At 27.2% G+C, this 25,364-nt stretch overlaps 5 protein-coding genes across 19 annotated transcripts in view; 3 read left to right on the top strand and 2 right to left on the bottom strand.

Annotated features, from left to right (window-relative positions):
* Positions 1–87: 87 nt before the first annotated feature.
* Positions 88–1,799, top strand: LOC122499275 (ribose-5-phosphate isomerase). Its single transcript, XM_043607535.1, has 7 exons — positions 88–164; positions 246–323; positions 425–485; positions 649–764; positions 855–988; positions 1,104–1,245; positions 1,310–1,799. The coding sequence occupies exons 1-7, from the start codon at positions 138–140 to the stop codon at positions 1,496–1,498; spliced, it is 747 nt and encodes a 248-aa protein (XP_043463470.1). The 5' UTR covers positions 88–137; the 3' UTR covers positions 1,499–1,799.
* On the bottom strand, positions 1,689–5,271 carry LOC122499267 (abl interactor 2). Of its 6 annotated transcripts, none has more exons than XM_043607510.1 (6): positions 5,125–5,271; positions 3,884–4,549; positions 3,389–3,730; positions 2,993–3,046; positions 2,518–2,775; positions 1,689–2,381 (listed from the first exon to the last, which is right to left on the bottom strand). In XM_043607510.1, the coding sequence occupies exons 1-6, from the start codon at positions 5,138–5,140 to the stop codon at positions 2,218–2,220; spliced, it is 1,500 nt and encodes a 499-aa protein (XP_043463445.1). In that variant the 5' UTR covers positions 5,141–5,271; the 3' UTR covers positions 1,689–2,217. The 6 variants fall into 6 exon arrangements, with proteins under 6 accessions (XP_043463445.1, XP_043463448.1, XP_043463450.1 ...); XM_043607513.1 differs by having other exon boundaries at positions 3,884–4,595; positions 5,125–5,263; XM_043607515.1 differs by having other exon boundaries at positions 3,884–4,595; positions 5,182–5,251.
* LOC122499269 (regucalcin-like) lies at positions 2,787–9,265 on the top strand. Of its 3 annotated transcripts, none has more exons than XM_043607519.1 (6): positions 2,787–2,805; positions 7,500–7,657; positions 7,744–7,950; positions 8,140–8,349; positions 8,443–8,555; positions 8,645–9,265. In XM_043607519.1, the coding sequence occupies exons 2-6, from the start codon at positions 7,501–7,503 to the stop codon at positions 8,891–8,893; spliced, it is 936 nt and encodes a 311-aa protein (XP_043463454.1). In that variant the 5' UTR covers positions 2,787–2,805; position 7,500; the 3' UTR covers positions 8,894–9,265. The 3 variants fall into 3 exon arrangements, with proteins under 3 accessions (XP_043463454.1, XP_043463453.1, XP_043463452.1); XM_043607518.1 differs by lacking the exon at positions 2,787–2,805 and adding an exon at positions 5,424–5,689; XM_043607517.1 differs by lacking the exon at positions 2,787–2,805 and adding an exon at positions 6,239–6,377.
* A 124-nt stretch (positions 9,266–9,389) lies between these two features.
* The window catches only part of LOC122499272 (aquaporin-like), a 240,862-nt gene continuing 224,887 nt past the window's right edge, over positions 9,390–25,364 (bottom strand). Inside the window, exons 1-5 of one of the 6 annotated variants that reach the window (XM_043607527.1) lie at positions 17,198–17,410; positions 12,447–12,600; positions 10,867–11,054; positions 10,341–10,484; positions 9,390–10,074 (exon numbers count right to left, since the gene is read on the bottom strand). In XM_043607527.1, the coding sequence (XP_043463462.1) occupies positions 9,637–10,074; positions 10,341–10,484; positions 10,867–11,054; positions 12,447–12,549 (873 nt within the window). In that variant the 5' untranslated portion in view covers positions 12,550–12,600; positions 17,198–17,410 and the 3' untranslated portion in view covers positions 9,390–9,636. Of the gene's footprint in view, positions 10,075–10,340; positions 10,485–10,866; positions 11,055–12,446; positions 12,601–13,636; positions 13,922–15,130; positions 15,406–16,980; positions 17,132–17,197; positions 17,411–25,364 lie in introns of those variants that run through there. The other 5 variants (XM_043607528.1, XM_043607529.1, XM_043607530.1 and 2 more) reach the window with 5 other exon arrangements.
* The window catches only part of LOC122499270 (protein couch potato), a 101,221-nt gene continuing 93,440 nt past the window's right edge, over positions 17,584–25,364 (top strand). Inside the window, exons 1-3 of one of the 3 annotated variants that reach the window (XM_043607521.1) lie at positions 17,584–17,754; positions 18,329–18,438; positions 19,705–19,808. Coding sequence is in view for 2 of the 3 variants with exons in the window: in XM_043607520.1 (XP_043463455.1) it covers positions 23,391–23,453 (63 nt within the window). In the remaining variant the exon portion in view is untranslated. Of the gene's footprint in view, positions 17,755–18,328; positions 18,439–19,704; positions 19,809–22,295; positions 23,454–25,364 lie in introns of those variants that run through there. The other 2 variants (XM_043607520.1, XM_043607522.1) reach the window with 2 other exon arrangements.

Below are 25,364 nucleotides of genomic sequence, written 5' to 3'. Positions count from 1 at the left end.
ATTTCTTTGATAATTTTGTGTCTGAAGTGTTTTTGTTAATTAAATATTGACCAATGTAGTACATTGGACTCAGGGGGCCAACATAACGATAATAATAATGATAGTCCAAAAATGATGCTGATAGCAATTAGTAGGAAATGATAACTTTTGCAAGACGGTTTATAGTGAGATTTACGCTTCTTTTTTTTTAATTAGTAGATGAGTTAATTTTGAAAAAATTATTCATACCTTTTTTTTAAATACAGACCTCATCGATCAATATGCATCCACTACAAAGTGCAAAAAAAATAGCAGCTTTTAAAGCTGTCGATGAATACGTAAAGGTTAGGAAGCATGTGTTCATATTTTTTATCATTTTAATCATTTTAATGCACGTGTATAAATCGTATATTTATTTAATTTAAAAATATGTTATTTTCTCAAGACTGATAGTGTTATTGGAATCGGGAGTGGATCAACTGTTGTATATGCAGTTGAAAGACTAGGTACGTTAAATATATTATTATTATTTATAATTTATACAAAAGGAGATGTTACTTTTTTAAAAATCTATTTATAATGTAAAACAAATTTTACATATTTATTTTTAATCAAATTGAAATATTCAAAATAAATAAAATTGAATTTAAATTTTGATTTCTGTTTCAGCCGAAAGAGTAAACAATGAAAAATTAAACGTAGTTTGTGTGCCTACTTCATTTCAAGCTCGGCAACTTATTGTTAAACATGGACTTACTTTAGGAGATCTGGAAATTCATCCGAAAGTAAATAAAAAAGTTTAACGAATTTATTTGTAATATTTATGTTTTAAGCTTTTTTTCTGTTTATTGTAATTTAAAAAATGTTTTCCATAGATAGACTGTACCATCGATGGAGCGGACGAAGTTGACTCCGAAATGAATCTTATCAAAGGTGGAGGCGGGTGTTTACTTCAAGAAAAAGTCGTCGCCTCTTGTTCAGAACAACTTATAATAGTCGCTGATTACACGTGAGAATTTTTCTTTAAAATTTACAAAATAGAAAACAAATTTTAAAACTAAGAAACTAATTTAAAAAGTAATTATAGAATTTAAAAATAAAAGAAACAATTATGTAATTGACAGGAAAAATTCTCAAAAACTAGGCGAACAGTACAAAAAAGGAGTGCCAATTGAGGTCGTTCCTATGGCGTACAGGCCAATTCAACAAAAAATAGAAGAGACGTTTGGCGGTTCAACTGTATTAAGAATGGCAGTAGCGAAAATGGTACATAAACTTTAAAGTCAAAATCAAAATAATTCTTTCCGCTTTGAAAAAAATTTCTTTTCAGGGACCGCTGGTAACGGACAATGGAAACTTTATAATCGACTGGAATTTCCCAGAAGAAATCGAAAATTGGCCGGAGGTAAATACAAAATTAATTTCAATGCCAGGAGTCGTAGAGACCGGACTCTTTATAAAAATGGCTAAAAAAGCTTTCTTTGGAATGTCAGACGGAAGTGTGAAAGAACGATCTTAATATTAAAAAACAGATTCGTTCGAAAATGAATACATTGTTACTACAAGAACAATTAAAACAGTACAAATTCTATTTTATACAAACTACAAAATATTTACTTTAGCTTATTATAAGCTATAGAAAAAATAGATTCTTTTTTACAACTATTTCCCTATTTTCGGGACATAAATAAAGAAAAAACCGGGAACAATTATATTTTTAACCAATTTTTATTGAAATCGCTTTAAAAAAGTTGATTATAATTGGAACAATACAACGATGTTGTTTCTAAATATATGACAAATAAATGCTTAGAAATACATTTTAGTTCTTTTTTTTAATGTTTCCCTCCATTCCAAGGTGAAAAAATATCAGCTAAAATATAAATATAAATAACCCTTTAACTACAGTCTGTCAAATGGAAATCTTTTCAAAAAATGTCTAGAAGTCCTTGAAATTTTTTTTTATATATAAATGGAAGTTATTCATGGACTGTATAATCAGATACATGGATATTTAAAAATTATCATTTTCGTACACGTTTTTTTTTTTCTAATCTAACTTGAAAAAGGGAAGTTTTTAAAATTGATTTAGCGACTAAAATAATATAAATAGTCGGCAATTCTTCCTTTATTCGATAAATAAAAAGTCTGTTGTATAAAGTGGGAGAATTGAAATTAATTAATTAACTGGCTTTGTTATAGGTCAAGGGGGTATAAAAACAATTTTTTTTTTTTTAATTAAACGCATGGTTCGACGTAATTTCCAGGAAATAAGCCTGTTATTCCGTCCATTACTCCCTCCCACCAGCCGTCGTCATTTTTCTTCAAAACGTAAATGACTGAACTCTCCTGGAAGCTCAATTCGTCCTCTTTGTCGGCGTAATAGTCGTAAATTGCCACAACTGGAAAATTTTTGTTTATTTTAATCTTAAATCTGTTTTTTTTTTTAAATTTGAAATGGAAAGAAATGTGACGCTCCTTTTGTCGTGGAGCAAAAAAAAAAAAAAATAGAAAATAAATTATAATCGATATTTCTACCTTTTTCTATGTAATTCTTTGGCACCCATCCAGGTAAATCCTCCTCGTCGGGCACGATGGGCATGATAGCTCCACTGGATTGTGTCGGTCTTCCGAATTGAGAGTGTTCCTCATTTTCTGGAGGTGGTGGCGGAGGTAAGGGCGGACTGTTGGCACCACTGCTGCGACTCACCTGATGGGACAATCTGTGTGGCAGAGTGTGATGTCCGGTGTAGTCCCCAACATCCGAATTCATTCCCACTAACGGCGAAGGAGGAGCTGTTCAAAAAAAGACAAATTAGCAAAAGTGTAAGTAATTAAGTAAATTAATTAAGTAAAAGTAAGTAAAGAAAGAGAGTAACAAGTAGTAATTAAACCAACAAGTAAAAAATGACAAGTACTCCTGTCATTTTCTTCTAATAACAAAGTTTACACAACACTTAAAATAACAAACCAATCATATAGTTCACTTAGTTAATTTGATAGGAAACTTTACCTTTAAACCTTACTGTTGTACCCATTGAAGGCCAATTAGGACGTGAACCAGTTTCTTTGCAAGTAAGGAACACACAAAGACATTGATTTCATTTTTTACATTTAGTAATTTCATCAGAACGAAAAAAAAATTATTTTCAATTATGAAAAAAACGAAAATTAATTTACAAAAAATAAATTAAATTACAAAATTGAGAATCTTTTTGAATTTTAAACATTTTTGTGTTTGATTTAGTGGAATTTTAACAAATTTAATTTTCAACAGTTTAAACAATTAAAAGTTGCATTTGAATAAAAATTTAAATTTTGTCGATAAAAAACACTTTCGGTAATAAAATCGAAAATTAAAAAATATTACTTGACAGAAATAGAAGTGAAAAATACTGGAGAAACTTACGAGGCATGCCATTGTGTTGATCCTGAATTTGCACGTAATTTGTGGAGCCAGTTACACTAGGAGGAGCCGGTGGAGGAGTTTGAGGATGACTCTGTAGGGGATGAACGGTTCCGACTTGTGGTGGCGAAGTATGTTGATTCCCTGTATTTATCATCGTATTATGATTCGAACCGAGATTCTGATGTTGAGTTGTGTGTGCGTGCAAAGGCAGAGTACTGTATCCGGGACCACGTTCTCGTCTAGGATGTCCCAGTGGGTAATTTGGTGCGTAATGACTCGGCACTTGCGGCGGAGCTACTGCCGGAGGTGTTCTGTACTCTCGAGAACCTTTGCTCAAAGTTCCTGGAATTTAACAAAAGAAATGTTATTATCGAAATTAAATTACAGTCCAAATCCGAAAAAATAAAAAACTAAAATTAACCTTAAATTAAAATAAATAAAATGAAACTAAAATTAAAATAGAAAGAATTCTGAATCGAATAGTAATAAAATCACCTGTCCGGACACTCTGGGGAGGTGTGGGAGGTTTAGTAGTCGGAGCAGGACCGACGATAGTCGCCGCCAGGGCGGAACTTTGAGAAGCAACTCCCAAACTTTGCACACTTCCCTGACTTCCTCCCCTTTGTTTACTCCTCGGCGTTCCTCCGCCACGAACGCCATGACCAATATCATCGAGAATTGTATAATCAATGCTCTTCCTCACATACTTAATCGGTTTCTCAGGATTAGCCGGAGCGATGATTTTATACTGACGACTGGTCATTTTATTGGCAGTGAGAACGCCAATTTCCCTCCTGGCAACTTTTTCCTTGTGTATCATTACTGTTTGAGCGATATGATTCATCTGACTCTCCATCTCGTCAAGTTGCGAGGTCTGCAAGTCGAGAAGCTGGAGAAAATTGTAGGCGAGTGTATTTATCTGATAGGCGACACTGGCAAGTGATTGTGTTGTATAATTTTTTGTCTCCTCCAATGCGATTCTCTTGTTTTCAGCTTGAAAATAATTTGCCTCGCAATATTCAGCGACACGCTCTAAATTCGTGTGACTGTCCGCGAGACTCCCACGACCCTCGGGAATCTCCTGACGTAAAAGTGCTGCCAATTCGGCCATGATTTCCGAGTCGCTGCCTACGCCCGATGACACTCCGCAGGATCCGGTACCTATTTCACTCGACGATACTCTCTCGTTAGTTATTTCGACGTTATTCTAATAAAGAAGGTCAGTAAAAAGGATTTTTTGAATGTTATTTTCAGGAAAAGCGAGCAGTCTAGTGAAACCAGTCATTTTTTTTTCATACTTTTACACAAAATTCGATTCAGTGAAAGATTAAAAAGAAATAAAAGTAGAAAATAAATGTATTAAATAAATAAATAAAAGTAGAAAATAAAATAAAAAAGTAGAACAGAATAGTTAGAGGGAAATTTATCTAAAAATATCTTCTTGTAAATAGAACAAGTCTATACAAAATATGACACTTAGAAAAAAATTAACTTTTCTTTTTTGAAAAATTGGGGAAACTAAAGATATGAATTAAAAATAAGGAAACATTAGAGATAAGTAGAAAGAGTGAATTATAAAAAAGGTTTTAATAAAATAATATCTCTGTGAAAATGACAGTTCTATGATGACAGAAAACAATATGGTGACCAATCAATGTCGTGCAGAGTGAAAAAAGAAAGAAAAGCAGAAAAGAGGAGAGAAAAGAAAGAAGGAAAATAATAAAAAATGAACTAACGATATTCGGCCATCATTGTGACTGATAGTTATAACGCCTTCATAAGTTTATAATTACCAAATGTTCTATTTACAAAAAAAAGAAAATTGTCACACACCCAACCATATCCATTGACCATTAACTATATGCCGGTTTCCTCCTACTTGATGGGCATTGCGCAAGTTTAATTTGAAAACGACACGAGCGCCACGTAGCGGCGAATGTTAGGAACTAAATTTAAAAAACCAAACGAATTTTCATTATTGAATATAGATCTATTAAATGATTATTCATTTGTTTACATTGTTTATTATGAGAAAATGGAGAAAATAGAGAAAATAAATCAAAATAAATAAAAATAAATATAAAAACTCTGATTTTAAAGTATATTTTCTTGTTTTTTTACAAGATTATCTCGAATTTCAAGATTATTTCTCTAGAAACCGAAACATTAATCGCGAACTGCGTATTGTCTCGGGACTGGAATAATTACTGCAAAAGATTAAGATAATAATTAAGCAAGTTGTTTCTGTATCTTTAAACATTGCTTTTGACATTTCTTTTCTACATTTTCTGCCGGATATAGGTAAATATATCTATCAAAATATATTTCGTTAATATAATATACAAATTATATATTTCGTGTATTATTCAATTTTTTTGTTTCAATACTTAAATACAATTGATACAATTTAAATACAATTATTATTAATTAAATAACTACTTGTTTATAAAAATCAGTTTCTTAAATTTACAAATAAGCTTAATTATTTTAATTTGACATAATTTTCCCTTTCATTAAAGGAAAAGAAATAATTAAATGTAAAGAAAATTGAAAGTTTAAAAAACCAATTATTTTTTCTTTATATATATTCAATTAAAAAAATCAGAATTATTTCCATTAGTAAACATGAGAGAATAAAAAATTATATACTTTTCATTTTTTAATAATTTCAATTATACCTGATTATACAATTTATTAAAAAATTATTATTAAATTATTTATTCACTAATTTTTACTTAATGTTTTTTGTAAAAAGAATTTTTTTTTAGTAAAAATTAATTGACAAATAATTTAAGTAAAAAGATCCTTGAAAACTATAAACATCACTTAAATGAAAGCGAATGTCTGAAATTGAATATAAAAAGGTTGCTTAGGTCTCCTGTTCCATGAGTTGATTAGTACATTCCAGAGTGTAAAGAGTTTAAAACATGATAAAAATTTGTGGCACTTGCATTTTTGCATTTCTTTTCCCTTTAATTGTGTCCTCTCAGTGAGTAGAAAATTAATTAAATTACTCAAATAGCATTTATGACAATGCTATTAATAATAATTAATTAATAAATAAACAAGTAATGCAACTAAAAAAAACAAGAATTTGTAATATAATGAAACAGAAATAAATTTAAATAAATAAATGTATTTCAATTAAATATAATAATAATAATAATAATAAATATATTTGATAAGTTTATGTATATTAAAATATAATTTTGAGAAATGATTTTATAGTGTTTAAAACCGTTTGTCACTTACATGCAACAAAATGTATAATAATGCATGTAATTACTATATTTTTATCTTTATTTGACATTTATCTTTTCCACATGCGCGCAATATTCTCTAAACTCGTTTTTTGATAATTTCATTTTTGATAATTACCATACACAAAAAATATTATACATTGTAAAATATTCTTTTAAAATTTACATATGGTATATACATTGCAAAATATTCTTTCAGAGAGAGAATTTTTTATTTTTCATTGTAAAATATTCTTTCAGAAATTACATATACATTGTAAAATATTCTTTCAAAAATTACATACATTGTAAAATATTCTTTCAAAAATTACATTGAATTATGGAGAAAATATTCGTTAAATAATTATAATAATCATTGTTTTGTAATTACCATTTTTTTTTCTCACGAAAAGTATGCCATTTCCTCACAAAAAAAATTTGCCAATGCCAGACATAAAATAGTACAATCACTATTATTATTCAATCCCAACTGGCGATAAAGGTCTTAAATCGAATGCCATTTTTTTATAGCAAAAAATACATTTGTAATTATAGTGAAAATTTTCAAGTTTAAAAAATTAGCGAACATAAAATATTTAATTAATAATTTCTATAGGTACTTAAAATTGTCGTTGAAATACCGCGAAAGGAAGTTAGAAACTAGAACAGTAATTAAAATACCTAATAAAATACAAGTATTTAGGCGAAACATTTAATTTAATTTATTTATTTGCAAATACAAATTTATTTATTTATTTACATTTATTATATTATTATTACTATATTTATTATAATTATTAAAAAAAATTATTGAAATTAATATTAAAAGTAACAATTAAATCCTTTATTAAATAGTATTTTCAATTTTCCAGAATGGACGTTACTATTAATCGAATTGTGGAGGCAAAAGGATTAAGTGAAGGTCCACATTGGGATCATCGTTCTCAAAAACTCTTCTTCGTCGATATCTGGAATAACAAAATTTGTCGTTATGATCCAGAAACTTCTCAAGTGACTTCTGCGTATATAGGTAATTTTTAAATCAACTAAATTTCGAGTCATTTAACATAATTTAAAAATTAAGAGTCTAATTAAAATATTAATTATTAATTTCAGCAAATGGACCAGTGGGTGTGGCGATTCCAGTTGACGATGGAGATCAGTTTCTGGCCGGTTCGGGTCTTGATTTTGTTTTAGTAACGTGGAATGGAGAAACAAATACAACAAACCCACCAATTAGAACATTAAAAAGTGTTAAAAAAATTAATAATGGGACTCGATTTAATGATGGCAAAGCCGATTCTTCAGGACGAATTTGGGCAGGTAATTTCGATTTTAATCAATTTCTGTTATTTATGAAAATAATTGAATTCTTGCGAAAAGTTATATTTAAATTTGTATTTTCGCAAAAATCTAATTAAAATTAAAAAAAAATTAAAATTAAATTAAAATTGCAAAATCTAATTACATAAAAGAAATGTTTTTTACTTACTATCGTTATTATCATTATAGGCACAATGTCGGAGAATAATGGAGATTTCACGCCAAATGGAGGAGAATTTTACTCAATGGACAAAAATCTGACAGTGAAAACGCAAATTACACCTGTTTCCATCAGCAACGGTTTAGCCTGGAATTTAAACGACGACACATTTTATTACATCGATTCTCCGACGAGGCAAATTGTCTCCTATGATTTCGATTCCAAAAAAGGATCCATCGGTAATTCTATATTTTAGCGATACATAAAATTTAATTTTTAATTCCTTTTAATTTTTCTCCATTTACAACTCAATTTTTTTTCTCTGCTTTCAGCCAATAAGAAAGTCGTTTTCGATCTGGCGAAGAATAATTTACCAGGAGTTCCGGACGGAATGACAATCGACTTAGATGACAATCTTTGGATCGCTCTGTTTGGCGGCGCGCAAGTAATTCGAATTCTACGACAAAGTCTCATTATTAAAAAGAAAAAAGGAAAATTATAAAAAAAGAAAATAATAAAATAATTTATTTACAGGTAATTCACGTGAATCCAAAAACGGGAAAACTATTGAGATCGATTCAAATGCCAGCGAAAAGAGTAACTAGTGTTGCGTTCGGTGGACCAATGTTGGATATTCTGTACGTCACCACTGCAGGTTATGGAATTTCTAATCCGGAGGAGAAAACCCCCGAGGACGATAAGAAGGGAGGATCGCTTTTCGAAGTTAAAGGAACTGGAGTTCGGGGTGTTTTGCCAAACACTTTTACGATGACTGACGATTAAAGTAAATCTATAATTTCGTTTTTGTGACGTGCTCTGAAGAAAAGGATCTTGAAACGAATTTTTGTCACAAATTTATCCTTTTTGTTACTTTTTAAAGATTAAAAATCGAAATTAGTATTTGGCGTAATGATTAAAGGTTTTTGATACTAATAATTAAATCATTAAAGAAATAATTAATTAAAGTCCAAAAAGGAAATACTTCCATGAAGCAATAAGTTGCAGGCATAAAAATTTCGGCTAAAAATTCCTTTCTTCAGAGCGTAATCACTTTTTTGCATGAACAGTTGATTTAAGAAATTACTTCTTTAAGCAATTATTGCTTTTTAAAAATAATTGAGTTATTAATAATAAATAAATGAAGTCAATTAATAATTGAATTGAAATTCATTAAGAACATTGAGAATCAATTATTAAAATATCGAGAAGGGTCAGTTTCACAAACTTAAAAAAGTTTAAACTGATAAAAAGTCAATCAATGCGAATAATACTCCCAAAGTGAAAAACAATCCTTTTATTTACACAAAAAGCACTTCTAACAATATAATTTTAAACATATAGTTAACAATAAATTTTATACTTACAACAAATTTAAATATCTTGCAAAAATATATTTAAACAGGCATTTAAATATTCTCACCGAGACAAAAATACATTATATGAGTGATATGTATTTTTTTCACGAGTCAGTCTCTATAAAGCTTGGGCAAAAATGTTTCGATTTTCTTTTTTTTTCTTTTTTTTATTCACAAAGACACATGATATGCCTCAGCGTTTGGCCTCATCTCCTGAAATTCCTGTGGCCAAAAAATAAAGCGATAGAATAATGACGCGAGCAATGATCCAACGAAGGGACCAAACCAAAATACCCAATGATTCGACCAATGATTATTCCAAATTGCAGGCGCTAAAGATCTAGCTGGATTCATGCTGCAACCAGTGTAGGGACCAACTGCCATGCAAATTACCGCGACTGCCAGGCCGAATTTTATTGAAACCGAATCTCCAAATTTCGTTTGTCTTGCGTCCCAAACTCCGCACGTCATCAACATCAAAATCCCCGTTGCAATCACTTCAATGACAAATCCTTGAAACATTGAAATATTGTTGTGTAAATCAGTTACACAAAATTCGGAACTTGTCGTTTCGTTTCCGCTGTGTAGAAGCATTTCGGGAGTTACACTCTGAAAATATTTTTTTTTTAATTATTTAAAATTAAAAGTTAATTAAAAATTAATTAATTTAATTAATTTTTTTTTTTTTGAGTGAAAAGGTTGAAAATAGAAATTTAAATTTAGTGACGCAGGGGAAAAAAAGCTCGCGCTGACGCTTACGCGCCAGCGCGAGCTTTTTTTCCCCTGCGTCACTAAATTAATAGCAGAAATTCCTTTTTTATTAATAGCAAATTCCTTTTCGCAGGAATTTTATTCCTAAACAATAGGAAGAGTACCTTTAATAAACCGAAACCAATAATAGCACCAACGAGTTGAGCAAAAATGTAAAGTATCGCAATTGGCAAAGATTTTTTTCCAAGGACAACTGATCCTAGTGTTATTGCTGGATTTATATGAGCGGCGCTGATGTGACCAATACTCTGAAAAATTGCGTCAACAATAAAACTTAATTTCTTGAAAAAAAGAAAAACGAAATCGAATAATTTTACTATTTACTATTTATGAATAACAGTTATTGCAGGCTTCGAATTCATCTACTAAAACCTACTATTTACTACTTTTTTTACAATTTGATACTTTTTTCAGATTTCTGACACTAAAAGCTACTTTTCTTTTTTTTTTGCTCCAAATTATATTAGTTTAAATTCACTAATAATAATTATTGAAATATAGAAATTATTCTCCAAAAATTTTAATAGAATCAAAAACTAAATAATAATAATTGGAAAAATAACCAAAAACTGGATTAATTTCTCTAAATCTGAATTAGAGTGGTAAATAATTGCAAATAATTAATTATACCTGTATGATGACCATGACAGCCAATCCGAAAGTAAAAGAAATTTGCAACGGCGATGGTCGATGTCCTAGACTCCCCACACAACCCATACATCCCAAAAATACTAGAATTCCAGTTCCAATTAATTCGGCAAGGCACATTTTGAATATTTCGGATATTCTGACATCTTCCTTCAAGTACTTCTTGATCCCTGTAATTTACAAAATTTATAGTACATTAACTACAACTAGAAATTTTTTATCACTGAGATAATTAATTTTTAATTGAATTCCTGTTTTTGTTTATAGCAAAATTTTCATACAAATGCTCTATTTAAACACTTGCGAATGACCGGTTGCGGTCGTAAATTTTTTAGTGCCTGCAACCTGACGTACAAATGTGTCAGTTTAAATACATTTTTTCTAAACAAAATAAAATGTGTCTTATAATTAATAAAAATTATTATTAATAATAATAATAACAATAAAATAATAAAAATAATAATAATAATAAAATAATAAAAATAATAATAACAATAAAATAATAAAAATGTCTTTTAATTAATAACAATTAATAATAAAAATAAAAAATAAAACAATAACATAATGTTCAATGAATAAAAAAATCTCATCATTCCTTAAATTTTCAATTCAGATTTTCTCAATTCGGATTATTTAAAATACAAACAATTGACATTATTTCAAATAAATACAGATCGATTTTTTGCTTCTGTGATTAAACTACATATTAAAGAAAATACTAATTAGCAAGTTGTGTCCACAACTTTAATTTAATTAACTGACGCTAATTTTATTAGTAATTTTCTTTCTCTCTGGCGAACTTGCGAGGCGAACTTTTTGACAAATACCTCCATTTTATTGCATTTTATACATTTTTTTATTATACATTTTGTTATACATTTAAAAATGTAATTAAAAAATGCATAAATTTTAAAATGATAAAAAAATTGTTTCAAGTGGACGACGTTTTTTAAATGAATAAAAAAAGGAAATGTATATGGTCCACATAGTCTGAATGAATGGATAATTATGGAATTGTGCTATTGTGTAACAGATAATAGAAAATGATGAGAGATGACATTGTACTAGAATAAACTTCATGAGCCAATGCATTAGATTTAAATTCTTCTGCGAAAGTAATATTGACATTAAAAATAAATTTATTAAAATTACTCAAAAATTGTTGTTGGAAAGAAGAAGAAAAGTAAATAAAAACTAAAATACAAATAAAATAAAGAAAAATAAGAAAAAAACGAATAAATAAAGACTAAAAAAACAAAACAAATTAATAAAAACTAAAAAAATGCAAAAAAATAAAGAAAAACTAAACTACAAAAAAATTAACAAAAATTATAAAAATACAAGAAAACAAACAAATAAATACTAAAGAAAGCAAAAAAATAAATAATAATTAAAATGCAAAACAAAAACTACAAAAAATAAAAAAAATTGCTAACTAAAATAAAAAAAAAAATTAAAACTAAAAACCAAAAAAAAAATTAAAATTAAACTAAAAATTCAAAAAAATTATTATTTGCAAAAGCTTTTATTAGGAAATGTGTAATTACTAGCTGTATACTCACATGATAATTTCAAATCTTTGTTTTCACAATGAATTACATTTGGAGAAGAAAGACCATTTTTTAAATTTGGAGACAAATTTTCCGAGTGATTTTGATAAGACATGGTGGTAAATCCAATTTTCTTCGAGTGTAGACAATTTTAATTTAATTCCGTCTGAAAATAAAAATAATAGAATCAATTTATGGATAAAAATCGTTAAAAAAAATGATAAATTTTAAAAGAATTTTCATTAATTCTTTAGCAGGATAAACATTTTCTAAAACTTCTATTTATTTCTATTTTTTTATTTTTTTAACGAGATTTCTATTCATTTTCAAAAGTTGAACGTAAAAGAATATAATTTGACACTGAAATTTGTAGAACATGAAAAAACAGGATTTCAACAATCACGAAAAGTACGGAACTAGATAAACTATTATAATAACAAAACTTGATACTTCTCAACTTACAGCAGATTTAAATGAAAATTAAAAGTTATATTTTTACTTTAAAAATTTGCATTCGATTCTTTAATTTCGAATTTTTATTTTAAATTCAAATATTTAAAATTTAAATTTTTTGAATTAAATTCTTAAATTAAATTCGTTTGTTAAATTTCTGTGTTTTAAAGTAATAAAATTGTTTAAATAAAATTTTTGTTAAATGAAAATTAAAAGTTACTTTTACTTTATAAATTTGCGTTCATTCTTAAATTTTGTTAAATCTAAATTTATTGAAATATATTTTTATTAGCGTTAAAATAATAAAATTGTCTAAATAAAATTTTTTATAATAAAAATTAACACTTTTACTTTATAAATTTGAATTCATTCTATAATTTCGAATTATAATTCTATAATTTTTATTAATTTGTCGCATCTACACTGTTAGAAATTTTTGTTGGAATTTTCAGAAAAATAATAAAATTCGTTAAATAATTTTATTTTCAAAAAAAAGAAACAAAGTAAACGAAAAAATCAAGTACAACGTATTCTCAAAACTATTAATCATTCAAATAAAAAAGGAAATCTTATTCTTTTATTGTTCAATATTCTGTTTACTAATAAAAAAAATACAAAGCCTATTTTTTATCACTCTTCAATTGTTCTGTTTATTTTAATTTTGATTTCCTATAATTTTTATTCTTCTTTCAATTTTCTTTATTTCTTTCGGATAAAAGTAGTAATTACTATAATAATTATTTTATTACCTTTTAATTCACTGGTCAATTTAAAAATTAACAATTAAAAATTTACTATTTTTGAGAAATTATATTATTTTAATAACATTTCGTAATTTCAATTGTCTGCTCTATAAAGTAATTACACATTAATTGAAGAAAATCACTGCAATTATTTTTTATTTTATCTGATTTTCGCTATAGACATTATTTAATGTATTTTTTTTTATTGCTCCAATATGCGGATTAATGTCGCGTGTGTGGTAGTTTAGACAAGACTGAACCGTTTCTCAGTTCATCATCATACTTATATGTACTTGGAATATAAATATGTTTGGATACTTTTTCTTTCAATCTCCCGTTATATGCATTTTGAAGCACTTTTTAAATATTTCAGAAATTTATGATCAAAATTCTTCACTGTTAAAATTTAAAAAAACAATTTTTTTTTCTTTTTTAAAATTTTTCTTTTTAATAATATTAACTATTATTTTTTAAATTATTCAATAATAAAATTAATTAAGGTAAATGTTCCTATTTACTTTTTTATTTCAATTAATTTATAATTTAATTTTTGTAATTGATTCCAAGTGATAAATGTTACATGAATATAATTAATCAGCTGTTAAATAATTTGTTACTTTTGATTAATTTTTCGAAAAAAAGGAATAGAAATATCTTCATGAATATTAATAATAATATTCAAATACTGATTTGCACTTTATTGAAATGACGTTATTAAAATTATATTAAATTAAAGAGCATTTATAAATGTTTAGAATGTCAATGAATTCCTTTGACACTATAAAAGATATTTTTGCTAAAGACACGTGCTATTAATGATTAATGTTAAAAAGAATTTCTTCGCATTTTATATATCCAAGTATGCAACTTAATTCAGCAATAAAAAATATAAAATTGATGGAGGTAAACAAAAATATGGGTTAATTGATATCTTTAACGCGACATTAAAAATATATTAATTATCGCAATTATCTAATAATGGAAAAATTAATTTCTAAAAGTTTAGCAATTTATCATTAATAAACAATGTGAATAATAATTATAACAAGGGTCAAAACCCTTGTTATAATTATTATTCTCATTCTTATGTTGACAAAAGTCCGTTGGTAAATAAAAAAAGATAGAAAAACAGAAAATAAAAAAAAGAAACTAAAAAAAATGGAAAAAATAACAAATAATAGAAAAATGGTGAAAGATAATTAAAAAATGGTTAAATAGTAAAAAAATATGAATAATTGGTAAAATAATAAATAAATAAATAAATAAATAAATAAAAATAAATAAATTTAACTAAAAATACGTAAAAGTTACGAATAAATATTACCAATAAAATTTTGAATTTAAAAAAAACGTTAAAAAAGAAGGAATGCCACAATTAAGCTTCCAAGGGATAAAAATAAAAACGATACAATTTAAAAATATGACAAACACTTGGTCACAATTAATCGCTATTTCTTTCTATTGTCTTCTGGGATATTATTTCTCTCAGAGTAGACATACCCGCAATGTAATTACACAATTTGTTTACTTCTTGCAATATGTAAAATTCACGGAACAAAATATTTTCCTTCTGCTATTTTCATCCACACATACACTTTAAATTTGTCTATATAATCGCATGAGAAGAAAGATATTATTAAAAATCGATAAAAAGTATTTAAACCACAAGAGAGAGAGAGAGAGAGAGAGACTTTTAAGCCTTTTAAGTGAAATTGTATTTTCCCATGTCGATTATAAAATTACGTTGAGCTACGTTTACGCTAAACATGTTCTGCTGCTGTTGCTGCCAGTTTCTAAAACGCGACTGTTTTCACCCTGCGAGCGCAAAAAAAAAGTATAGCACACTAAATACATTAAATAGCGCACTTCTGTTAATTTTTCTATTCACAATTTATAATTTACAATTTAAAATTTAGAAAATAGAAATTTAAAATTTAGAAAATAAAAATTATCGAAAAGAAATTTAATACAAAAACTTCAATTCGCGTCAAAGGAAATTTAGCAGTGAAAATTGAGAAATAAATTTTTTTTTGTCAAAATTGCGTCCAAAAATAGTAACGAGATTGTGGTGAATGAAAAAAGTTGTGCAAATATTTTCTTTCATTTTTAGTAGTTGAGGAAGCTGTTTGATAATGGAAATCATGATTTACACTCGTGTTTATCTCACTAGAATTGTAAATTTTGAAATTTTGAAACGTAATTTGTAAATATCCATAGGTACCTGTAACAATTTTTTTTTGTTATTTGAACGATGCGCATACGTCTTGTATCTTATCAGAACTCAAAGTTATAGATAAAATTAAAAAAAAAGGTTAAATACATAAAAAAAATTCCAATTTCCATGATTAATATAATTTACAAAAGATTTTGGGAATTATTTAAAAAAATCATAAAATTAGTTTAGCAACTGTGCAGAAATTGCAGAGATTGCGGATAAATTTCCCGGAAAAATATTATAAACCGCGAACAATTTTTCTTTTTAAATCTCATTAAATTGATTAACCACAAAGTTGAGAAAGTGGAATTTCCATTTCTGTTTATGAAAAAACAATGAAAATGAAAAAAAAAATTTTTAGCTTAATTGTAAATTAATAAAAATTATTTTTCCCTTTTTTCATTTTCGTTTCAATTTAATTGCAAATTAATAGAAATCATTTTTCGCTTTTTTTTTCATTTTTGTTTTTAATTTTATTGAAAATTAATAGAAATTATTTCTCATTTTATTTAAATAGTTAAAAATCGTCATCGATTATAAATAATTAGGTTTGTAATTAAATTATCTACTCAAATATCGTGATGAAAATAATGAACAAAAAGTATAATTAAAATTTCCAAAAATAAGTCAAATTTAGAGAACGTTACGTAAACATTTTTAAATAATCGCAAATTTGAATAAATTTCATTTACAGAAGCAATATTTCAATCATACAGAAACAAAGATAAGTGAAAATGTTAGTTCGTTGAACTTGGACAAACTTGTCTATCCCTTTTTTGTAAAACCAGAATAACTGAGAATTGTGCAAACTAAGGGAAAAAAGTTGTATGATTATTGAAAGCTTTATTTCCTATTCTTATTAGGCAAAAATTTATTAGACGAGAGCAAAAATTCTTTAGATTCGTAATTCTAAGTAATTCGTTTGAAACATTATTAAATACGACGTAAAAAAAATAAACATAGATAGAAGAATTCGCCTTATTTTGCCTAAAACTAAAATGATTTAGTGATAATATAATCATAATCAAATAAATATTATAAAAAAAGATCTGAAAAGATAATAGAAAAAGATCAGTAAGTATTAAGGGTATTAAGTAATTTAGATTTTTAGCATTTTTAGTAAATATAGCCTAACCTCAAAATTTTCTTTTTTTATCCCTTGTCATTATATTCTTTTATTTCGGTCCTTTTTTGTGGCTTTAAATAATTCCCTTATTAAATAGATTAAACTCGATGTATTTAACAAGTTCAGACACTGCTTGTGAGGGAAATTAAAAAAAATAAACTCGGTTTGTATCCCCGCACAATATGATAAATCAGAAATCTTTGAAAATATACTGAAAAAACGTTACCTCGGCTATACGTACAAGTTAAACAGTTTGCTGCTTCATAGGGGTTTCTTTATTATCTTTTATGAAAGATGAGGCGACTTAAGATTTCAATTTCCAAAGAAGAAGAAAGTTACTTTGTTACATTTATTGTCAATTAACAATTTACGTATTTTGTATTTATATTAAAATCACTAATACTGAAGGGAGAGAAATTTCACCATTTCACCTTTTATATATTTGAAGGGCAATCGACCGACAATGTTTGTCGGTAACTCCAACTCGCAGTAGGTAAAACAGGAAACTGTCTTAGTACCACATTTTAGCGCTAGGTGTCTCAATTTTAAAATCTGAATTCAAAAACGTAACGTTTTTCCAAATATTAATTATATTAGTGGTGATTAGTGGTTATTAGTGTAATTATCTGACAAACTGTGAAATGTCCGAAAAAGTACAACTTTTCTCAAATTGAATATTTCCTTTCGAATATTTTTATTCTATTGAATCGAACATGTGACGAAACAGTAAAAGTAGTAACAATTAGCAGAAACATTTAAAGTGCTGTGCGATAGTAAACAATGGTAAATATTGAATATTTTAAGGTTATGGTGTTTTAAACTTTTAACAATTCTGTCGAATCTTTTTGTATTTACTCGATTTAAACTAACTTATTTAAACACTAAACCATGTTATTTATTCAATTCGTTTAATCTAATTCGCTCTAACACAAACACAAAAAACGAAATCAGAAATAAAAGATATGCACGATATGCACTAATTATAAATAACCTGCAAAAAAAAATATAATATAGGGTAAAATAAACTTTGAATGTTATGATATTTAAAGTCAGTGGATATATGTTTTTTTTGTCGTAAAATATTCACTTTTGAATGTTAAAGTTCTCTATATTCTATAGAGGTAGTCGGTTCGATATCGGAAAGTGAAATAATAATTACCATATATGTGAAACTGGCAAATCGAATAAATTCATACTTTTATTATTTAATTTTTAATTGTTTCAATTTTTACTTGATATTTTTGCTAAAATATGTATTACTTTAAAAATTCGAATTCATGAAAATTTTTTATATCGCATGTACATATAAAGTCGAACAACTTTTTTCTTGGAATAATGATTCAATAAAACTTTACAGTGTATTTCTATTGGAAGGATGAAGGGAAAAACTCCCTGGGACTTGAGGCGATGATAGAAAAATTTACTTTTCAAAAAAGAGTTATACTCGAAGGGTGAAAGTTCAAAAAGGTATGTAATGAACAGTGTGTTACAAAACTAAAATAACAAAAATAAAAAAAAGAAGATAACGATTAGAATAAAAATCCTTTCGAATAATTATTTTTGTTTATTTTTTTATTTATTATTATTTACAATATTAATTCCATTTATCTATTTATTTTTTTCAATTAATTTTTTTTCCATTTAATTTATTTTTATTTTACTCGCAAAATAATTTATAGTTAATATTATGAAATTTGTTGAATTTTCACAGGCTCGGCTTGGGAATTGCCTTATCGGAAAATGTGTAGAGAAATAAATTCTAAATAGGGAAGTTATACTTTGGATATAGATGATTATTGATTTATTTAGAACAGAATTACGTGTGTTCATAAGTTAGTGTCATTGTACCGAAGATTATACAATTATTTCTTTAAATAGCCAAAGTATTAAGCATTCAAGAAGCGTGTAAGCTCATCCCAAACAGGTGTTGATCCCAACTGCACCTGTTATAGGCAGGTAGTCACAAAAAGTTCCCATTTCCAACATCTTTTGTGTCTGGAAAGTAATTAAAGGGAAAAAAGGAATTTTAGCTTAAAAAATCAAAATTATACTTTCCTTCTGTTATTAATTTTCTTTGTTTAATATACGTTTCATAATTATTTTTTTTAATAATTTTACAATTAAATTTATAGGTAAATAATAATTAAAATTCGTTAAATAATAAATAATAATTAAAGTTGGGTAAATAATAAATAATAGAAATAATAATTAAAATTAGGTAAATAATAAATAATAACAGAAATAATAATTAAAATCAGGTTAATAATAAATTAAGTAAACTTAGGTATACTTCAGCTATTTTTTTAATACAATTGAGTGTTTTTTTTGGGTCTAAAATTTTATATATATTTGGAAACGATAGAGAAAAATTATCTTTTTCCATCCAGCACTGTTCAAACTTAAAATTACACTTTTCGTTTTGTCTGCAAACTATATGCGAGACTCAGTTCCTAATTACAGTAATTATTCTTCTTAAACCCCTTTTACAATTCAAAAAATAGTCTCTTATTCCCCATTCAGCTAATTATTTCTCTATAGGATGAAAGAAAAAAGGGTCGATTGGGAAAAGCATAAGAAATGAGATCTGAAAAATTTATAATTAATTTTACTCATACATATTTCAGCTACTGGAACAGAAATTAAGAACTATATATTTTTTATTTTCATTTTTAAAACATTATATACGTTTTTCTCTGTAGACATTTTTAACTATAGAAATATTTTTTTTCACAGAATGGATTATTGTGCGATACAAATTTCTTTATATTCCGATACCCGCATGTCTTAAAATTCATGGAACTTGGATAGCAACCGCATGTAAATTTTGCTGGAAAAATGTGAGTACATTAGTTTTTTTGTTTTAATTTTATTGATTTAAATAATTATCAAAAATTCGAATTGTTCAAATAATTATTTTTTCTGGGTTGCCACTAAAATTTAATTTTGTTTTTTCGTGACTTTTCCCTGATTTCAAGACAAAATTTTCTTTTTTTTCCTGAAGCTAAAGAATATTTTATTATAAAACATGAAGAAATCAATCATTCCGAGTCGAAGACTCGGAGTGATCGATTTCTTTACGTTTCATAATAATTAAGGATGACAGAATTATTATTTTTTATTATAAAAATATTATTACTGTAACTTCTTCAAAATTATTTCCATGATTTCAATTTATTTATTATTTTCTAGAATTTTTTATTCGAAAATTCTACTAGAATTCAACTATTTAAATGCAAAAATAAATTAATTTATTGAATAATTGAATGTTTCTTCAAATTGAATACTCATGAAGAATTTTATCAACAAATTTTTAAATAATTGAATTCTTTTGACGAATTTTAATAAAATTTTTTAAAATAATTGCATTTTTCGAGGAATTTAATTAAAAATTTATTTGAAACTCGTTTATGTTCAAATAAATAAATAAATAAATAAAAATAATTGAATTTCTAAAAAAGAATTTTATTATTTATGAAAATAATTGAATTATTGGGAATAAATTTATAAAAAATTTGTAAATAATTGAATTCCTTAGAAATTTTTACTATTTATAAAAATAATTAAAATTTTGCCGAGAATTTTATTTAAAATAATTGAATTCTCTTGTAAAATTTTATGAAAATTAAAGTAAATAAATAAATATCTTAAATAATTGAATAGATAAATATATAAATAAATAGTAGATATTAAAAATTATTGAATTGAGGAAAATTTTAGAAAATAATTAAAATTTTGCCAATAATTTTATTAAAATTTTTAAAATTAATTGAACTTCGGAGAAGAATTTTATTACTTTTGAAAATAATTGAAATTCGGCAAATGAGTTTTATTATTTACGAAAATAATTGTATTCCTTAAAAAGAATTTTATTATTTATTAAAATATTTAAAGTTTTGCGAAGAAATTTTATTAAAAATCCTTTTTAAATAATTAAATTTATTTTGGAAAACTTTATTAAAATAGTAGTTATTGGAAATCATTGATTTGAGAAAAATGGAAATTTTATCATGAATTTTATTAAAATGTTTGAAAATAATTGAATTTCGGTGAAGATTATTATTATTTCTAAAGATAATTGAAATTTTAGTGTTTTCAACTAAAATTCTTCTATAAATACATTATTTTTAATATAATTAGATATATATATTACAAACTTTAACTAATTTTGAAAGAATTTGAACAGAATTTTCCAAAAATCTAAGTTTTTTACACGGAGAGAGAATATATATTAAATTTTGTAAAAATATTTTCAAATTGGGGAAAAAGTGCGACAAAGCGAAATTTTGATATCAAAAAATACTAAACTTTAAAAAAACTTATGTGAAATTTAGTATAATTATATGAAATATCAAGAATATTAATTAAATTCTAATATAACTTTACTAAATTTCATATAAGTTTTTTTAAAGTTTAGTATTTTTTGATATCAAAATTTCGCTTTGTCGCACTTTTTCCCCAATTTGAAAATATTTTTACAAAATTTAATATATATTCTCTCTCCGTGTAAGATTTCGAATTAAATTCATTAAAAATTGAAATTTTAGAAAATTAAAGAGCAACTCTCTTAAAATTCAATTAATTTTAAAATATTTAAGTAAAATTATTCATTAAACAATTTTTAAGTATTAATTTTATGATAGTTCTTTAAGTTTTGAGTTATAATTAAAAAGAAATTATTGTCAGAAATAGAAAAAATTGAAGGTTTTTTATTATAGAATTCGTGGTAATATCTCTAAATATCTCTAAATTCAAATTAGTAAAAATGTTAACTAATTTGAATTAGTGACTGACTTTTTGCTTTTAAAATTTAAATTAGTAAATTTTACTAACAAATTAGTAAAAACTGCTATTAATTAGTAAATTTTACTAATTCAAAAGCAAAAAGTCAGTCACTAATTCAAATTAGTACAAATTTTTACTAATTCAAATTTAGAGAGTAGAATTCGTGGTTTATGAGGCAAACAAAAATATAGAAATTTCTCATAAATTCTAAAAATTTATTTTACAAAAGATCTCGGACGTTAAAAATTAAATTTTTTCCAGTACTTTTAATAAAATTCCCTGACTTTTCCCTGAACTGCGTGGCAACCCTGTCTTTTGTTTCTGCAGGAATTGTGTTCGAAAATGATTTCCCTGTTTGATTAGATCCTAGGAAAAAAATGGTTATTCGGAATTTGAAAAGATTGCTGAGAGAATGTATAAACATTTCGTAGACATGAAGAAAGAATCTGAATGCGATGGTTTTAATAGCATTTTAAATGAAACGAAAGCAAAAGCATTCAGAGTGCGGGAAGGAACACATATTAACACGTTCTCACCTGGGGAACGTGCGCCTCTCTCTCTCCCATTCTCTCTCGCTGATTTTTAAAGGGCCTGAGGAGAAGAAGGCTCTCGCGAGTTAAAATAAAAGAGTCGTAGGGTTCCCCTTGTGAAAAGCTTGGTAGTGTTTCTGACCCCGGCGCCTCCTTGCCCCGGGTCACGCAAAAGCCCCCTTTTTCCTTTCCCTCTCGCGCCACTCTTTCCACCACCAGCCGCCCTCGTCCCCGCGGTTCCCGTCGCCACAACATGAGGCATGAGCCAGTCTATCGGCAACCTGCGTACTAGACGCGTCGCAGTGTTTACGTAACAGTTATTATTCTTACTTGTCAGTGTTAATTTCGATTTAAGTTAGCCGGTCTGGTTCCTCAAACCTTTTCCGTTCAACCCCACTGGTCCCAGCTGATAAAAAGAATAAAAAAAGAGTTTCTACAGAATTTCAAGAGCTTGAGTCTATCAGTCGAGGACTTCCCTTTTCCCCGTCCCGCATCCATTCTCCTCGAGACCATTTTCACCTGCTGCATGGGCCAGCCGGAACATCACCAGTATCCAAACTCCATCGCGCCTACCTGGCTCCCTATCGATTGCTCGAAAATAGACGCGAGGGAGCGTTACCTTTCTCTCCTTCTCGCCCGCGTTCGTCCATAGCGTGACAGGTGCTTCGTCCAGGAACAACGTGTGCGTTGGCATGATCGACGACGAACGCAGGAGGGAACGAGGACAATCTTCAGTTACTGTACAAATTAGCTTATACCACCACTTCTAGAAGGAAACAATAATTTTTAGGAAAGGCAAAAAAGGAAAAGAAAAATAGGAAAATACTAGCAGACGAGTACTACAAAGAAGGAACAAGGTGGATTCAGAGAGTAGAATCGGGGGAGGAAAAAGTGGAGCAGGAAAGAATCAGGAAGGAATTTTTTCTCCCGCAAGGGAAGGCATTCTCAAAGTTCCACGACCTGGAGGCGCCTGTCGTCTTCGCCGGTACAACCATAACGCCGCCCGCTCTAAAACGCCCGAGACGGGACACGGTGGACTCATCGCCGCCACCCGCTCGTAACGTCGCCCCCGGAAACCCCGGAACCTCCAGCGAACTCGCCTTGATTATGGACGCACCGCTGTCGCAGAGCATGGACTCCGTAAACACGGTGGCCACCGGCGAAGACGAGGTTCGTTATCCTCCTTAGTACATAGTTTTTTCATGAGTACCGTGTCAGTCGCCGCCAGAGCCGGTTGCGCTTCCGTTTCCAACCAACCCCTCATGTGTATCCCTTTCACGCATGCGGGCTGCATGCACCGACCATGCGCCGCACTTCCTGTCTATATCCTCCTTCTTCCTTCCTTCCTGATCATCGCTTGTCTCCTTGTTTCTTGTTTCTTTTCTCTCCTTCCTTACATTCTTACCGTCCATACAAATTCTTATCAATCATACATTTCTTCATCGTTTCATTATTCTTCTTCTTAGCCGCTATTTGACCCGTCAATCTCTTCGAAATCATAGATAATCTCTAATCTCTATAATCTCTGCATCTGCAATTTTAGAGCGGACAGAGCGAATGATTAAAAGGGATGATGCATCTACTAATTAATGGGATGCTAGAGTAATAGAAGATTCAACAAGTGCACAGGCTCTGTTTCAATCTTCGTCTCGTAAACATTGTTTTAGCTCACCGCACATTATTCCCAAATTTAATGCTCCGCTATTTCTTCACTTCCGAATTCCGCGAGATTTACAACTTCAGGGTCTTCCGCCGTTACTAGGAAAGATAATTTCTCATCTTTCTCTGATTCTTTCGTTTTTAAAAATATATGTGAATATTAGTTGCAATTACCAATTGAAATTTAAATCAAATTTTATTTCATTTACACTGAAGAAAAATTATTTAATTTAAATAGTAGGAAACGGAACAAAAATTTTATCTGAATACAAATTTGACTATATGTAACGCGCATTGAAGAAAACCTAAGAAGCAGAGGATTATAGGTTATGTTTGAACCAGATTTACCTTCATTGGGAGTTTTTTTTTAATGTTGTGAATTTGAAAACTATTTTTATTGACTATTTTCGGTGTAATGAAGACTGAGGGTCAATAATTTTCAGTTAATAATTGACTCTTTTTTTGTATTTTTACTCCGAAAATTGTGAACATAACCTGAAATTTTTTTGCGTCTTAGGTAACTTTCTTCGAAGTGCGTCACAAATTGTAAAAATCAGGGTGGCCACAAGTCAGTAAAGTTTAAAACAAAATTTCTGTCAGCAAAGTCAGGGAAATGATAGAAAAAAAAATTTTTGGCAAGGAAATTAAGAAAATTAATACATTTTTCGACTAATTTTAAAAAAATTGCAACTTTCTCGATTTTTTTTCAAATATTGCAACAAAATACCATATTTTTTTTAGCATAAATTCAATTTCAAGTGCGAAAAATAACTATATAAACAAATCTTTCAAAAATTATTTTTGAATAATTTTTCGAGATAATTAAATTGTTCAAATATAACTGCAATAAAAATCTTCTTGAATAATTTAAATTTTGTAAAATTTAATTAATTTAATTTAAAACATTTTTTTTTCAAGTATTTTATTACAAATTTTTGAAAATGAACTTTTAAAGAATTTTAATTACAAATTTTGAAAGTAATTTAATTATTAAAAATATTAATGAAATATCTTTAAATGTAAATTAAAAATTGAAAATTAATGAAAATTAGCTTTTAATATTTAAAATTCAATATTTTCAGTATTTTCAATAACAAATTTCCGAAAATTCAAATACATACAAAAAAATAATAACATTTTAGAATTATTTTTAATATTTTGGAAAAAAAATCATGTTCAAAAATTTTTAAATAAAATTCATCAAAAAATTAATTAGTTTTTTAAATTGCATATAAAATTTTTTTTAAGAAATTCAATTATTTTCGAAAAATTACATTAAAATTTATAAAAATTTACCCACTTTTTTCGACTTATTAAAATTTCTGAGAAATCATGGTTATTATTAAAATGTGATTTAAATTTTTAAAAAATTAAATGATTTTTAAAAGATTTTACCAAAGAATTGTTTGCAAATTTTTCAAT

This window comes from Leptopilina heterotoma, unplaced genomic scaffold (genome assembly GCF_015476425.1).
Source record: "Leptopilina heterotoma isolate Lh14 unplaced genomic scaffold, ASM1547642v1 Lhet_166, whole genome shotgun sequence".
NCBI classification, from domain to species: Eukaryota; Metazoa; Arthropoda; class Insecta; order Hymenoptera; family Figitidae; genus Leptopilina; species Leptopilina heterotoma.
The sequence above is the reverse complement of the archived record's forward strand: the minus strand, read 5'-3'. Positions and strand labels throughout refer to the sequence as shown.

Coding starts and splice junctions, on each gene's coding strand:
- LOC122499275 (XM_043607535.1), top strand. CDS start 138: ATGATAACTTTTGCAAGACGGTTTATA. Junction 165..245: donor CTTTTGCAAGACGGTTTATA/GTGAGATTTACG, acceptor TTTTAAATACAG/ACCTCATCGATCAATATGCA. Junction 989..1,103: donor ATAATAGTCGCTGATTACAC/GTGAGAATTTTT, acceptor TGTAATTGACAG/GAAAAATTCTCAAAAACTAG.
- LOC122499267 (XM_043607510.1), bottom strand. Junction 3,731..3,883: donor TCCCCAGAGTGTCCGGACAG/GTGATTTTATTA, acceptor GTTAAATTCCAG/GAACTTTGAGCAAAGGTTCT. Junction 2,382..2,517: donor AAAGAATTACATAGAAAAAG/GTAGAAATATCG, acceptor AAAATTTTCCAG/TTGTGGCAATTTACGACTAT.
- LOC122499269 (XM_043607517.1), top strand. CDS start 6,316: ATGATAAAAATTTGTGGCACTTGCATTTTTGCATTTCTTTTCCCTTTA. Junction 7,658..7,743: donor AGTGACTTCTGCGTATATAG/GTAATTTTTAAA, acceptor TATTAATTTCAG/CAAATGGACCAGTGGGTGTG. Junction 8,556..8,644: donor CTCTGTTTGGCGGCGCGCAA/GTAATTCGAATT, acceptor ATTTATTTACAG/GTAATTCACGTGAATCCAAA.